This window comes from Octodon degus, unplaced genomic scaffold (assembly GCF_000260255.1).
Source record: "Octodon degus isolate 3935 unplaced genomic scaffold, OctDeg1.0 scaffold00018, whole genome shotgun sequence".
Taxonomy (NCBI): domain Eukaryota; kingdom Metazoa; phylum Chordata; class Mammalia; order Rodentia; family Octodontidae; genus Octodon; species Octodon degus.
The window spans coordinates 20,563,808-20,577,904 of NW_004524594.1; the positions used below are offsets into that span (position 1 = coordinate 20,563,808).

General features: G+C 40.2%; 1 protein-coding gene across 3 annotated transcripts in view; it reads left to right on the forward strand.

Moving 5' to 3' along the window:
• Chka (choline kinase alpha) overlaps positions 1-14,097 on the forward strand; it is a 57,592-nt gene that overhangs the window by 16,704 nt on the left and 26,791 nt on the right. For all 3 annotated transcript variants that reach the window (XR_002820261.1, XM_004627130.3, XM_004627131.3), the window contains exon 2: positions 5,961-6,072. Coding sequence is in view for 2 of the 3 variants with exons in the window: in XM_004627130.3 (XP_004627187.1) it covers positions 5,961-6,072 (112 nt within the window). In the remaining variant the exon portion in view is untranslated. The remainder of the gene's footprint in view (positions 1-5,960; positions 6,073-14,097) is intronic.

The window sequence follows — 14,097 nt, forward strand, 5'->3', positions numbered from 1 at the left end:
TGTGGTGCTGGGGGATTGAACCGCGGTCCCCGATGCTTTGCCAAGCTTGTTCTAAGTAGGTGCTTTAGACCACTGAGCCATCTCTCCAGCCCCTAGAGTAGTTTTCAAATGGGAGTGATTTGTGTCCTTTCCCCTGGCGTCATATGATGACTGGGCACAGATTTGATTGTCACAGTGTGGTAGAGGTACAACTGGCATCTCGTGGGTAAAGGGCAGGGACACTTCTGAACTCCTGCAGAGAATAGCCGCCTCCTTCCCTCACCAAAGTCATCCTGCCCCAAGTGTTAGCAGGGCTGGGCTTGAGTTGCCCTAGAGTGGAGGAACTGACTTGGAGCTTTACGCTCCTTTCTGTGGCCTCTCAAAATTAACCTTTGCTCTGCAGTTGATGCTCACAGTGAACAGCTGACGTGTCATGGGATCCGAACAAGAATCTATTAAATTCTGCTGCTGTAGGTTTAGAGGCACCGAGGAATGTGGCCAAGGTCAGAGGCATCATCATCATCTGTGCAGACACAGGACTCTCTGGACTAGACTTCAAAGCCTGTTTTATCTTTCTCTTTCTTCCTCTGTCTGTCTGTCTGTCTGTCTGTCTCTCTCTGTCTCGTGTGTGTGTGTGTGTGTGTGTGTGTGTGTGTGTGTGTGTCTGTGTCTGTGTCTTTGTCTGTGTCTAGGGTCATATTGGGCATCAAACCCAGACTGTTGTGTTCCCATGCATGCATGTGTATGTATGCACGTATGTATGTGTGTATGTTTTGAGACAGCATCTCACTAACTTACTGAAGAAAAAATGGGAAATAAGGAAAAGCAAGTTTATTAGAAGAATTACAAACACTCCCTCATATACCTGGATTCATCTTATTCCTGGCCATCATATTTGACTCATTGATCACTGGCTTTTTTTTTTTTTAAGGAGTTTCAGGCATTGGTGCCAAAGACTTTGCCTCATTCTGACTTTTTTTTTTTTTTAACTTTATTTATTTTGGTGGAACCTGGGATTGAACTCAGGCCCTTGTGCTTGCCAGGCAAGCACTTATTCTTTTTTATTTATTTATTTATTTATTTGTGTGTGTGTGTGTGTGTGTGTGTGTGTGGCCAGCTCAGCCCACCAGGGGGCGGGGCTGGCTGGCATGTGGTGCTGGGGGATTGAACCGCGGTCCCTGCGCTTTGCCAAGCTTGTTCTAAGTAGGTGCTTTAGACAACTGAGCCATCTTACCAGCCCCTCATTCTGGCTTTTACTAAACAGTAATTGACAGCTTACTCATTAAGGCCTATGAACCACAGAGAGTGAAGAGAACACAATAGATGAAGGATCTCCAGGTTATGAGCTTGTTTTGGCCACACTAGCCTTCCTTCCTTCTGTGTAGGAGTTGGGGACAAACTTCACATCACGTCACACAGTTTAGAACAGTAGCTCATCTGTTTGCTCTGGCATTTATTTGGGCATTCAAGAGTATGTGACAAGAAGAAAAACAAGGGCTTTTAACTTGGATATAATCCCTGTGCTGTTGCTTGGTAACCAGAAGCCCATGTAGGTTGTTGACTGGATGTGGCTGGGGATTCTGATAAACTACTTGGAGGAATTGCTGCCCTGGGGATAGCAGAAAACTTAATTATGATGTATTTAAATTTGGGGAAATTGTCTAGAAGCACATTTAGTTTTTTTTAAGTGGCTAAGAAAAAAATCATGTTGCTTTAAAAAAAACTTTATCATGCTGTACTTCACTACTGTACCATTTAAAGTATACAATTAAGTGCTTTTTAGTATGTTCACAGATACATGGAGCCATCTCCCCAGTCGATTGTAGAACATTTCCATCATCTCAAAAGGAAAATCTGTCTTTTTCAGTTGCCACCTTCTCCCTCTCCCCTCCCATTCCTAGTCTCGAGGCAGCCACTAATGCACTTTCAGTTGCTATAGATGCCCTGTTTGGGACATTCATATGAGTGTGGTCATGTAATATGTAGAGTTTTGTGAATAGCTCTTTTTAGTTAGTGAAAAGTTTTTAAGATTCATGTTGTAGCACGTTGTGTTTATTAGCACTTTAAGAGACAAGGTTTTGTTAGGAGTAGTGGCACAAATCTGTAATCCCAGCTATTTGGGAGGTTGAGGTATGAGCATAACAAGTTTGAGGCTAGCCTGGGCAGTTGACTGAGTTTTTTGTTTGTTTGTTTATTTATTTATTTATTTATTTATTTTTGTGTGTGGCCAGCTCAGCCCACCTGGGGGCAGGGCTGACTGGCATGTGGTGCTGGGGGATTGAACTGCGGTCCCTGTGCTTTGCCAGGCTTGTTCTAAGTAGGTGCTTTAGACCACTGAGCCATCTCACCAGCCCCCTGACTGAGTTCTTGTCTCAGAATAAAATTTTTAAAAAATGGGGATGGGGCCGGGGAGATAGCTCAGTAGAATAAGTGCCTGCCTGGCAAGCTCAGGGTCCTAAGTTCAATCCCCAGTACTGGGGGGGGGGGAGATGGAGATGGAGCTGAGCATGCCTAGATTTAATCTCTAATACCACAAAAAGAGAAAGAAGACAGGAAATAGTTGCATACACTTAGAATCTCAGTACTGTGGGAGGCTGAGGCCAGTGGATCCCAAATTCAATTCCAGCTGGGCCATTTAGTGACTTGGCAAGATGCTGTCTCAAAATAAACAAAAAAGGGCTGTGGGTGTAGCTCAGTTTGAAGGCCTTGCTGGGTTCAATCTCTAGTAAATTAGTCTCCCCCCCTCCCCTCCCTGTCCCCTGCTCCTCCTCTCCTCCTCCTCCCCCTCTCTGCCTCTCCCTCAGAGAAAAAATCTGGCAGGATTGCCAAGGGGTGGCCTCAAACTCCATGAAATTTACCTTTTTTTTTTTTTTTGCGGAACCGGGGATTAAATTCAGACCCTTGTGCTTGCAAGGGAAGCACTTATTCTACTGAGCCATCTCCCCAGCCCCTACCTTTCTTGAACTTTACCATTTTAATTGTTTTTAAGTTCAGTGGTGTTAAACATGTGCACATTATTGTAATGTGCATGAAGTTTTTCTTCCCAAGCTAAAATCTCATTCCTGGGATCTAGGGAGATAGCTCAGCACTCTAAGTGCCTGCCCGGGAAGCACAAAGACCCAGGTTTGGTCCCTGGTACTGCATGCCATGCTGGCCCTGGAATCCTGGGCTTGCTGTGCCAGCCACTGAAACTGGGCGTGGTGGCATATGCCTGTAATCACAGCACTGGGGAGACTGAGACAAGATGATTACTACGAGTCTGAGCTGTATAGTGAGACCCTGCGCCAAATAAATACAAGATCAAAAAAGAAATCCCATCCCTATCAAACAGTGATCCTTTTTCCCCAGTAATAGCCCTTATTAAGGTCCAGTCAGCATCCCTTTCCATTTAACAGTATTTTCTGTGTGTTGACCAATGGCTCTGCCAATCCTTTAATTTTAACCATTCATTATAAAATGTGTTTTCAAGCCAAACATGGTCGTGCATACTTGTAATCCCAGCACTCTGGAGGCTGAGGCAGGATGGTCACCATGAGGTTTCAGCCAGCCTGGGCTACATTGTAAAGTAAGTCCAAGCCAGCCTGAACTACACTGGGAGACCCTGTCTCAAAAAACTAAAAGAAAACAAAATTTGTTTTCAGACTTCTGAACACTAGAAGTGTAAGAAAAATCAGTGCTGTTTCATAGAGTTTTGTGTCTTTCCTCTCCATTAGAAGTTTTTCTTTTTCCTTCCTCTTTTCTTTTCTTTCTTTTAACAGTACGGGAGATCAAATCCAGGAGCTGCACTACTGAGCTACATCTCTAGCTAGCTTTGAGACATGACCTTGCTAAATTGCCTGGGTGGCCTCAAACTTTAATTCTCCTGCCTCAGCCTCTCCATTTGCTAGGTTTACAGGTATGCACAACAACTGCACCTGGTAGAGCAGAGATCTCTTGAAGGGAAAGACTAGAGCATGTTTCAGCTGGGCTTTTTTGTACTACTAGAGAGTGAACTTATGGGTCTTGGCACTGAGCTACCCTTTTTATTTTCATTTTTTGTCCCCCTTTTATTTTTTATTTTTGCTGTGTGGTTCTGTCGTTGAACTCACTGTGTAGCCCAATCTGGCCTTAAACCTGAGGCAATCTTCCTGTTTTTGTGCTGGGATTTTGTGCTGTCTCAAAATAAACAAGAAAGGGCTGTGGATGTAGCTCAGTTTGAAGGCCTTGCTGGGTTCAATCTCTAGTAAAATCAGTCTTTCTCTCCCTCTCCTCCCTGTCCCTTTCCTCCCTCTCCTTCCTCTCCTTCTCCCTCATCCGCTTCTTCACCCTCTCCCTTTCTCCTTGGTCAGAGCCATGTCTGGCTTAGTTTTTGGGACAGGGTCTCACTGGTCACTGAATTGCCTTGGCTGGCCTCATACTTAAAATAACTCTTGCCTCAACCTTTCAGCATGCTGGGATTACTGGTGTGTGGCTTCATGTTTTGACTTTGGTGTTGCTCTGTTTTCTAGCACAGTGCTTTGCTTATGTTAATAGTTAATAAAATTTATTGACTAGATAAGAATAGAATTTGGGGACTCTGAAGTCTACTACAGCTGAAGTACCTCTTATCTGTTACTTCTGCTTGTGTAGTATTTTGTATTCTGCATTTATTGCATAACTAACCTTCTGTGGCTGATCATTTTCTACACAGGCAGATAGTTTGTCCCAGGGTTGTTTCCTGTGTAAATGGCTCTGTAACTTGCTTTTGGTCTTGATAGATAGCTGAATTTGATTGTAGGATATTGAGGTCTCTTTGGGCTTCATGGAGAGCTCCAACAAGTAGGTAATGTTGCAAGATTTTTGAAGAGACTCATACTCACTTGTAGAATTTTTACTAACACTAGCAGAGAAAAGGTACTTAGAACCACACACTAAGTGGGAAGCCTAGAGAAGAAAGTTTGAATATTGCCCCAATATCTTTTTGACCTTAACTTGGGATCCTCCTGCCTCATCCTCTTGAATGGCTGGGATTATAGATGTGCATTAGTACACTGGCTTGCCCCAAGATTTTTTCTTTGTTTTTTCTGCAGTACCAGGGATTGAACTCAGGACCTTGCGCTTGCCAGGCATGCACTTATTCTACTGAGCTGTCTCCCTGCCCCTCCTCAAGATTTTCTAGGGTAATTACCAGAGTATAATGGTGGGGCTGATGGTGTAGCTCAGTGATGGAGTTCTTGCTAGTAAGCGTGAGCACAGGGTCCTAGGTTCCATCCCGGCACTATAGCAAAAAACAACAGGCAAACCCCAGGAGATGAACTTCTAGAATAGAAATCTTTTTCTGAAAGAATATAAGCCTAAAGAACTGCATTGTAGAATGTCCCTATTACTAGTGCTGAGGAGGGTCCTCTTTTTTTTTTTTTGGCAGAACCAGGAATTGAACTCAGGCCCTGGCCCTTGCCCTTGCCAGGGAAGCACTTATTCTACTGAACCACCTCCTTGGCCGGGAAGGTTCCTCTTTGGTTTTTCTCATTCTCTTGATATACACAGGCAGTTTTATTTACAAACAAACACACCAAAAAAACTTCCATAACTCTACACTTAGAAAAACAGAGTGGGCATTTCTGGGTTTTTTGTTTTTGTTTTTGTTTATTTTTGGCAGAACTGGGGATGGAACTCAACCCTTGTGCTTGCCAGGGAAGCGCTTATTCTACTGAGCCATCTCCCCGACTCCAATTTCTGGTTTTATTTTTGGCAGAACTGGGGATTGAACTCAGACCTTTGCACTTGCTAGGGAAGCACTTATTCTACTAAGCCATCTTCCCAGCCCCAATTTCTGGTTTTAATTTGGCTCATGGAACTAATTGAAAAGTGGAGCTCATCATTCAAGTTCCACCTATCCTCAGAGAATGTGTGGAGCTTAGATGAGTTCTTTGATAAGCTCGACTTCTCATCCCTGTATGTACCAAGAGAGGGACATGGTTCACGTTCACAGCAGAATCCTCACCGTCTTCTGATTCCAACAGAGGTGGCCTCAGTAACATGCTGTTCCAGTGCTCCCTACCTGACACCATGGCCTCCGTGGGCGATGAACCTCGGAAAGTGCTGCTGCGGCTGTATGGAGCCATCTTACGGATGGTGAGTTCAGGGGCTCCTTGGGAGGGGGGCTGTTGACTTTTCTGATCTTTCCTAAGGTACCTGGAAAGAGATTCTAAATACTTTAGTGTTATACCAAAGATATTTAAATATGCTGCTTTATGTTAATTGGTTTGTACAACTCAGTTATTCACATCCTAAATTAATTGTTTATATTAGTAAATATTAGTATTTAATATAGTAGTAAAACAAGTATTGTCAATTTTACATCTAAAAATATAATTTTCATTAAAACAGTGTTTGATAGTTCTTGGATTTTTTCTACAGTGAAATTTTCAATTCTGACTTAGACTGTAAAACTCTAATGTGGAGAAGAAATCATTTTGTAGCATAATCAAAAAGATTTTATACCATAAATATGTATAATTATGTGTCAGTAAAACTCAAACATTTTGGAAAATAGTTCCATTTAACAAAGTATGCTCTAAATGCAGCTGCCTTAATTAACTACTTCTCTGAGATACCTTTATTTGAATGTACTAGATTTTTAATCTTTCTAAATTTTTGTAATAAGTCAGTTTTCATTTTTCAATGAAGTGCCTCTTTTGTTGAATTGTTTTATCAATTGTAGGGTATTATATAAAATTTCTTTCTGTTTTTTTTTTTTTCCCCCCTCATTTCACTGTTCACACCCATAGCACTGTTAGGTTGATACCCATTTTGCTCTGGGATAGTATCTTCAGAAATTAGAGCAGAATAGTTTTCTGATGAAGTTCTTAAAGAGCACAGTCTATTTCAACTCAGTCCAGAAAAGCAGATCATGCCAGACTTGGTGGCATACATACCTACAGTGCCAACACTTGGAAGACTGAGGCTTGGTATGAAGACCACCATGAGTTTGAGGCCAACCTGGGTTGGATAGTGAGGTTAAGGCCATCCTAAACTTCAAAACAAAACCTTTTCTCAGAAAAAAAAAAAGAAAGAAAAGCAGGTCATATCCATGTCCGTGATATTTGATTCTGTGCTTAGATATATAAATTGATGATCTAGGGCCGGGGAGATGGCTCAGTGGAATAAGCTTCCCTGGCAAGTGCAAGGGCCTGAGTTCAATCCCTGGTTCCCCTAAATAAATAAATAAATAAATAAATGAATGAATGATCTAGAAGTTGATTTGTTAAATTGTCACGTGAATGAATCTTTTCATTAGGTAATTTTTCCTTGATTGCATTAAACTGTGAAAATGGATAAGGTCTAAACGGGTAGGAAACAAGTTCATACATTTGGAGGTACACACTGCTGAAGACAGCGGAGGTCAGTAATTAGGTACATACTACTGGCGCACAACTAGGGCTAGCGGTGCTACATGAAACGCTGGGCTTCTACTGACAATATATACACAGAAAGATTCTCGTATTTATTATGCAATTTGGTTTCTTTTATGTAATCAGATTGCCATTTCAGAACATAATTTTTAATTGATGTCCTTTTGGCACCTTTGAATGAAGTCAGTCTTTTTAGCACTTTTTTCTTTAGGACTACTTATGTTCTGTAACAACTGAGTCTCCACTTCTACCCTTTGTGCATTTTGCGTTTAAGTAGTACTTTTTAAAATTCTGGAATGATAAATAGCTCCTGAAATTGTGATATGACTGTTGTTTAATTCTGATGAAGCTTTGGTTCCTAATTCTCATTTAAATAGAAGCCTTTTAAGTACTCAGACTCTGCCCTTCTAGGGAATAGACTAAAGCAGGAGTCAGTTCTGTGCTCTAGAGCAGTGCCGCAGTGAGGGTCTGAAATGTCCTGCACCTGTGGTGTCCCGTGTGGTGGTCGCCAGGCACATGTGACTGTCAAACACTTGAAATATGGCAAGTGTGACTGACAGACTGAATTTAAAATTTAATTCTAGCGAATTAAAATAGAAAGTCACGTGTAGCTGGTGATTGCTGTATTCGACAGCCGAACTCTAGAATGTGCTGGGGACTAGTACGTGAATAATGTTGTAAAAAGACAGCTGTAACCCAGCCTGTGACATGACAGTATTGCCTCCAGTAAAGTCTCACTATCACCTATTAGTTCATCTTTTTGGAATTTTAGCTGTCTGGAAGGTATTACCTTATAACACTTAAGTATAATAGAAATGTCTGGAAATGAAATTGTTTACATAGAATTCTGTGTCCATATTTTTAAGGAAAAAATAAACTTGGATAGCTCAGAAAAACAAATAGAATAATCAAAGCTACTTGAAATGGAGTCTGCTCTTACCAAACTAATAGGATAGAGTATGTTTATGAACATTTCTAACTTTAGGGGCAAATACCAAACTACATTTAGCTATTCAGTTATCTTTTATCTTTTAAATGTTTAGATTAGTTTCCATTTCCTTACTTGAAGCTACATTTGCTGATGAAAAGTGGAGACCATGCTTGCTAGCATCTGATCAGAACAGGCAGGCAATGGGCAATTTTTCTAAGAGACAAGAAACACGTGTTTAGCAGTCTCACAATTGACTTGATAAACTTAAAAATTTATTGTATTAAAAAGAACTCATTTTTGTTGGAAAACTACTCTTTTGCTTCACAAGTAGGAGTGCATATTATTATTAGTAGCTAATTTAGTTCAAGCATGCTATTTTGGCTGAAGCTTAAACAATAAAATTATGAAATTTACCACTTTAAATTGAAAGATTTTTTGTTCTCAGATTTTGCAGTCTACAAGGACACTTGTTATATTGATGGTTCCTATAGGCTGTTGGTAATTGGGAGTGCTGTGGCAGCACAAAGACAGGAGCCAAGTTCAGGGACTCTGAAATGGTGTCATAGGAGAGAGAACATAAAGTAAGATGTGAGCCAGGTGAAATAAAAGTTGCGCCCTTCCAACAGCTCCTACGACAGTGTGCCAGGGACGTTAGTATGGAGTAAATTTCTCTTCAAAGGTTTTTAGCTCAGTTTTCACATTTCTGTTACTTACTCTTGGCATGCATGCAGTCAGATTGCTGGTTTATCATCAACTGTTTGAAGTGAATCTGGGCTAGCATGAAAAGAGATACTTGCAAAGAAATGCCAGAATTGATAGTAAATTGTCAGAATTTGCAATAAGAGATGTGGTGGAATTAATATGAAGACCCGTAATAAATCCTACTTCTTTAATAAATTATGAGCTAAAGACAATTAAATTAAATATAGTGTGACTCAAACTTTTTTGCTTTCCCTTTTCACTGTACATTATAAGAACACATACATTCTATATGTATATGTGTGTTTATACAGAAATAATTGGTGGCTCCTCAGTCAGCTATGCAGATGCCACTGTGGCCTTTAAGGCGGGCCAGTTGGCTCTTTCCTTAACATGTTAATTGAAGGCTGCTGCACATGATGATAGGCCTGTGTATTTTCTCAGAATATTTTGCTGTTTTGCTTAATTATATGATAGACTGGTTTAATATGTCCCTATTTTTCTTTTCCTTCTCATTTTAAACTCTTGAACTTTTTACCTCTGACAGTCAAATATTAAGTAGAAGTACTTAAAGTGACTCGGTTTAAAATTTTCTCAGTTTACTCGTATTTATTCCTTTTGGTGTTGTGCGATGTCTAATTTCCTTTATTTCCATAGTGGCAGTGAAATGACTGCTCTTTGGTGCAGTTCTCTAAGTGTTAAGTACCAGAAAGCCAAGGTAAAGCCTTCTGCTTGGGTTCACACTCACAGTTTGTGTCCCACAATATCCGTCTCTTACAGCCCTTAATTTTGTGTGAGATGAGACATAAGCAAACGCTCTAACTATTCTGGAAGTTTGTTTAGGGTTTGTGTCAGGTTTAGCGCACTTAGGAAAAGTCCTGTGTTTAACAAGGACAGGAGCAGGTCCTGTTGAAAATATGCACAAGAGTCATAGCTATAGATCTGTAGGCAAGTTTTATGTAAACTTGTAAGCAAATTTTAATGTTGGTTGGATCTTGATACGTGTCAGTATAATTTAGTGTCTGTTTTACATGAACTAGCTTTTCAGTGTAAAAAGGAGAAGGCTATTTTCATTAGTTGCAGGGATGATGAAAACCAAACTGAACTGTAAAGTTATGGTGAACTAAAAGTTAATTGAAGTTTTGAGAATACGTCAGCTTTTGCTTTTGTAGAAAGAGAGATAATTGCTACAAGAGAGCTTGAAACTATAAACTAGCTATAAATGTAACTTGATTTTTTTCCTTTCTAATACTGGGAAGGAACATGAGCTCTGCAACGTCCAGTAGCAGCCTTTTCAAAGAAGCAAGTTTGGCTGATTACAAATAACCAGTTTGCTTATTTATCATGAATTGTGGAAGACACAAATGTCAGTACGTATTGTTCATTCAATGTAACCTGTGCCAGTTGGCGGAAGTCTCAGAGGAGTGCTTTGTCTCCTCCTCTGTCAGAACAGTGACTCTGTGTTAAGCCAGATCCTTCTGTGCATGAATGGAGAGATTGGCCTCGCCGTTACCAACGGTCTCACAGGCATGAATGTTCATAACACACATCAAAGATCTCTCTTGAGTGTTGTCTGGAAAAATGTTTTTGTTTGTTTTTTGGGTAATAGAAGGCTAATAGTAGTGCTTGTTTGAGTACTAACCATAATATACTTGAAGACATCAAGGCACAATGCAGATATGTATTTGTAATTCAAATGAGAAAAATTTGGGACACAGATCTTTTTGAATTCAGGAAACAAAGTACCCTCTTCCCTATTCTCTTAACTCCAGTTTAACTAAAGTTAAACCACAGTAAAATACGGAATGGTTCATAGGAAGTTAATATTAAAGTAGGTTACTTGAGAAATTGATTGTTTATTAATTCTGTGAACTAAGGTCACACTCATTGCAAAATCAGGATTGCTAAGACTTCTTGATGGAGAGCTGCCCCTTGTCACTGAATAGCATGAACCCTTTTTTTCTCGCTCATTTCACTTAGTGTCATTATGAGTTTACATTGTTTGGTTTGCTCTGCTTTTTAAAAAATTACCACCACCACTACCCCCACCTGGATGGTGGTGCACAGCTGTAATCCCAGCACTCTGAGAGCCTGAGGCTGAGGCAGGAGGATTACAAGTTTGAGTCTATCCGGGGCAAATTAGTGAGTCCCTGTCTCAAAATAAAAAGGGACTGGGGATGCAGCTCAGTGGAATGGCCTTGAGTTCAATCCCTACTACAGCCAAAAAATAAAAAAAATAAAAAAAATAAATAAATATCCCCATGTATTTGAATATCATGTAATTATATTTATCTTTCATGTATTCAGAACTTCCCTCGTGGAAGTAAAGCTTTTTCCCCTTCATTATGCGTCCCCTTTTTGTCCAGCCTCATGTTTCTTAGCTGATACTCCCTCACATACACACACTATTGTTGCCAAATTACTGCCCACAGTCCATCCATACCTGCCTTGGTGCCTTCTTTTGATAACTCAATAAACCACAGACTACTATGTCTAATTTTGACACATTCAAACTGTCCTTGTCTTGCTGGTCTTAAATGTTTGGAATTTATAGCATGAAGCCAATGCAGATTTCTGATCTCTGGAACGATGGCTTGACCGCAGCCACCCCAATCTGGGAAGGAATGTCTTGTGTTGGGTGGAGTGAAGGGCGATGGGGGTAATGTACCACTTTAGCTGTATGTGCATGTGTTCTCTGCTGCAGGCTTGTCCATGCGATCGTGCCTGGAGCACTCTGGTTTCCAGGTGACAGACACGATTCACGGTATAGTATGAGACCTCTGAAGTTGGAGCATTCTCTACAGCTTTAATTTCTTTCTTTTAGTTCTTGGATTCAAGAAATGCTTTTTAAAAAGAAAATTGTAATGCTTGTTAAGTAGCACCAGCTACAGTTTGTGCTGTGCTTGAAAAGAGGTATAGTGATTAAGATTTTAGAATGTTATATATAGATATATCTTTTTTTTTTTTTTCGGGGTTGGGGGGTTGTTTGGGTTTGTTTTGGTTTTTGTCCAAGGCAAATCAGATCCCTTTCTTCTGTTTCCTCGATAGAGAATGACAACCATTTAATAATTTTGGAAATTTATGGGCCTCAAGAATTTAATTGAAATACTGAAGTTCTTCTTTCTTCATTCCACTTTCAGCCTGAAGGAAACACCATTTCTATATCTATAGTGTGTCTATAGCTCTTTCAGTTAGAGGTAACAATAAACTTTCCTTTGTGCTTATGAGTTAGTGAACGCTTGCATGTCTAGCTGGTTGGGTATCCAAGTTTTCATTCAGCAGTGCTACTCTATGTGGCCTGGAAAAATGCTGCTAGCAAGACAAGCCTCAGTGCTTCTGTGGAAGGTATTTTAGCTGTGGAAGTCCCAGAAGTCTTGGGTCTTGAGAGTGTCTGGATCAGACATACATTTTGAGAAGGTACTGAAAGGAACCTTCTTTACCTGAGCCTCCACTTACCGGCTGTCAGCTTTTGTCACATGGAGCCTTTTAGTTTCTAGTCTTCACCCATGTTTGAGTCACACTGTTTTGATATTAATGTTCAAAAAGATCAAATTGTTGTAGAATGCTCTTGGAGATGATAGTAGATTCTATAAAGAGTACCATAAAATATTAAAGTCACTTGTGATTAAGTGCTCATGAACTAATCACATAAGCTGCTATACTTTAAAATCATTGCATTGAAATCTCACTTAAAAAAATATTTATTTGGTACTTGGGATTGAACTTAGGACCTTGTGCTTGCCAGGCGAGTGCTTATGCTGCTGAGCTAGCCCCCCAGCCCTGAGACCTCACATTTTAGTGTGTTCTGTAAAACACTTTTATAGAATATTATTAAAACTATAGAAGTAATAAGTCTAGGATTTTTTTTTCCATAAAAATCCAGGAGAAGGAAGATTAGGGACCGAGATAGCACCGAGAAGAAAACATTGCAAAGAAAGAGCTTCATGGCTGCTGTAGGTTCCATAGAGTCATGACACTTACACTTTTTTTGCCCCATTTCACCTGAGATAGAACAGAATTTCTGGATCAGTAGAAACTTGTCAGGGACCATGATATGTGCTGCCCCTTTCTTAAGAATTTTCTCCCTCAGCCAGGTGTGGTGGCGCATACCTATAATCCCAGCACTTGGGGAAGCTGAGGATTCAAGGCAAGAGTGAGTTCGTGGCTAGCCTCAACTATGTAGTGGAAACGTCTCAAAAAGACAAAAACAAGCAAACAAGCCACCTTTAGAGAGTGAGTGTGGTCAGATAAGTCTTTAAAACTGATGTTAGGAGTCTTTAAAACCGCAGACTAGGCTGCATAGTAACAAAGCCCAGTACCACTTCAGGACTAAACGTCACACCTCTGGTGCTGAGAACAATGCAGTTTCTCCTGTGACTCTCTCGGGTGCCAAGAACCTGGACGTTCCGGGACTCTGCTCCAAAACAGTCCCAGGCTAGTGGGAGGTGGGCTATTTGCCAAAACCAAACTTTAGCTGCTGTGGAAATTGAGTCTGGACAACAGTTGAATGATCCACACTCACATGGCCCAATTTACTCTGTATTGTGTGTAGCACTTTTAAAAGAGATAATAACTGAGTAATCTGTGGGTTTGTTTTGGTTTTGATAGGGAAGGGGTAATGGGAAGAAGAGACTATCGTAGAAGAGTATCCTATGTAACACTTATTCATATCACTTCAATTTGACAGCTGCCATTATTTGTAATGTATGTATTTCCTTGTTATGGCATTGTCTGCAATTGAGAATGAATTAATAAGCAGCATTCCCAGTTTGTTATGCTCTTGATGGGATCTCATTCTTTGGGGCCGAGTTAATCAGCCCTCAAATAACTACCTGCCACTTTGTGCCACTTTCTGTAGGCCACCTGTAGTAATTCATTTATATCCACACACCCACATATACACAGACCCCTAGGGAAAACTACTATGCTAGATTGTTTCATCTCACAAATGGGACTTTACTAAAGCAATTTAACAGTAAACCCACTTTCCTCATTTTTAGAGAAATCTTTTGAGTATTGGCTGATTAAGATCCCTAGCACTACAAAATAAAAACCAAAATTTGCCAAAATGAAAATTTTTATTGACACAATTTATTTGATGACTAAATGTTTTTA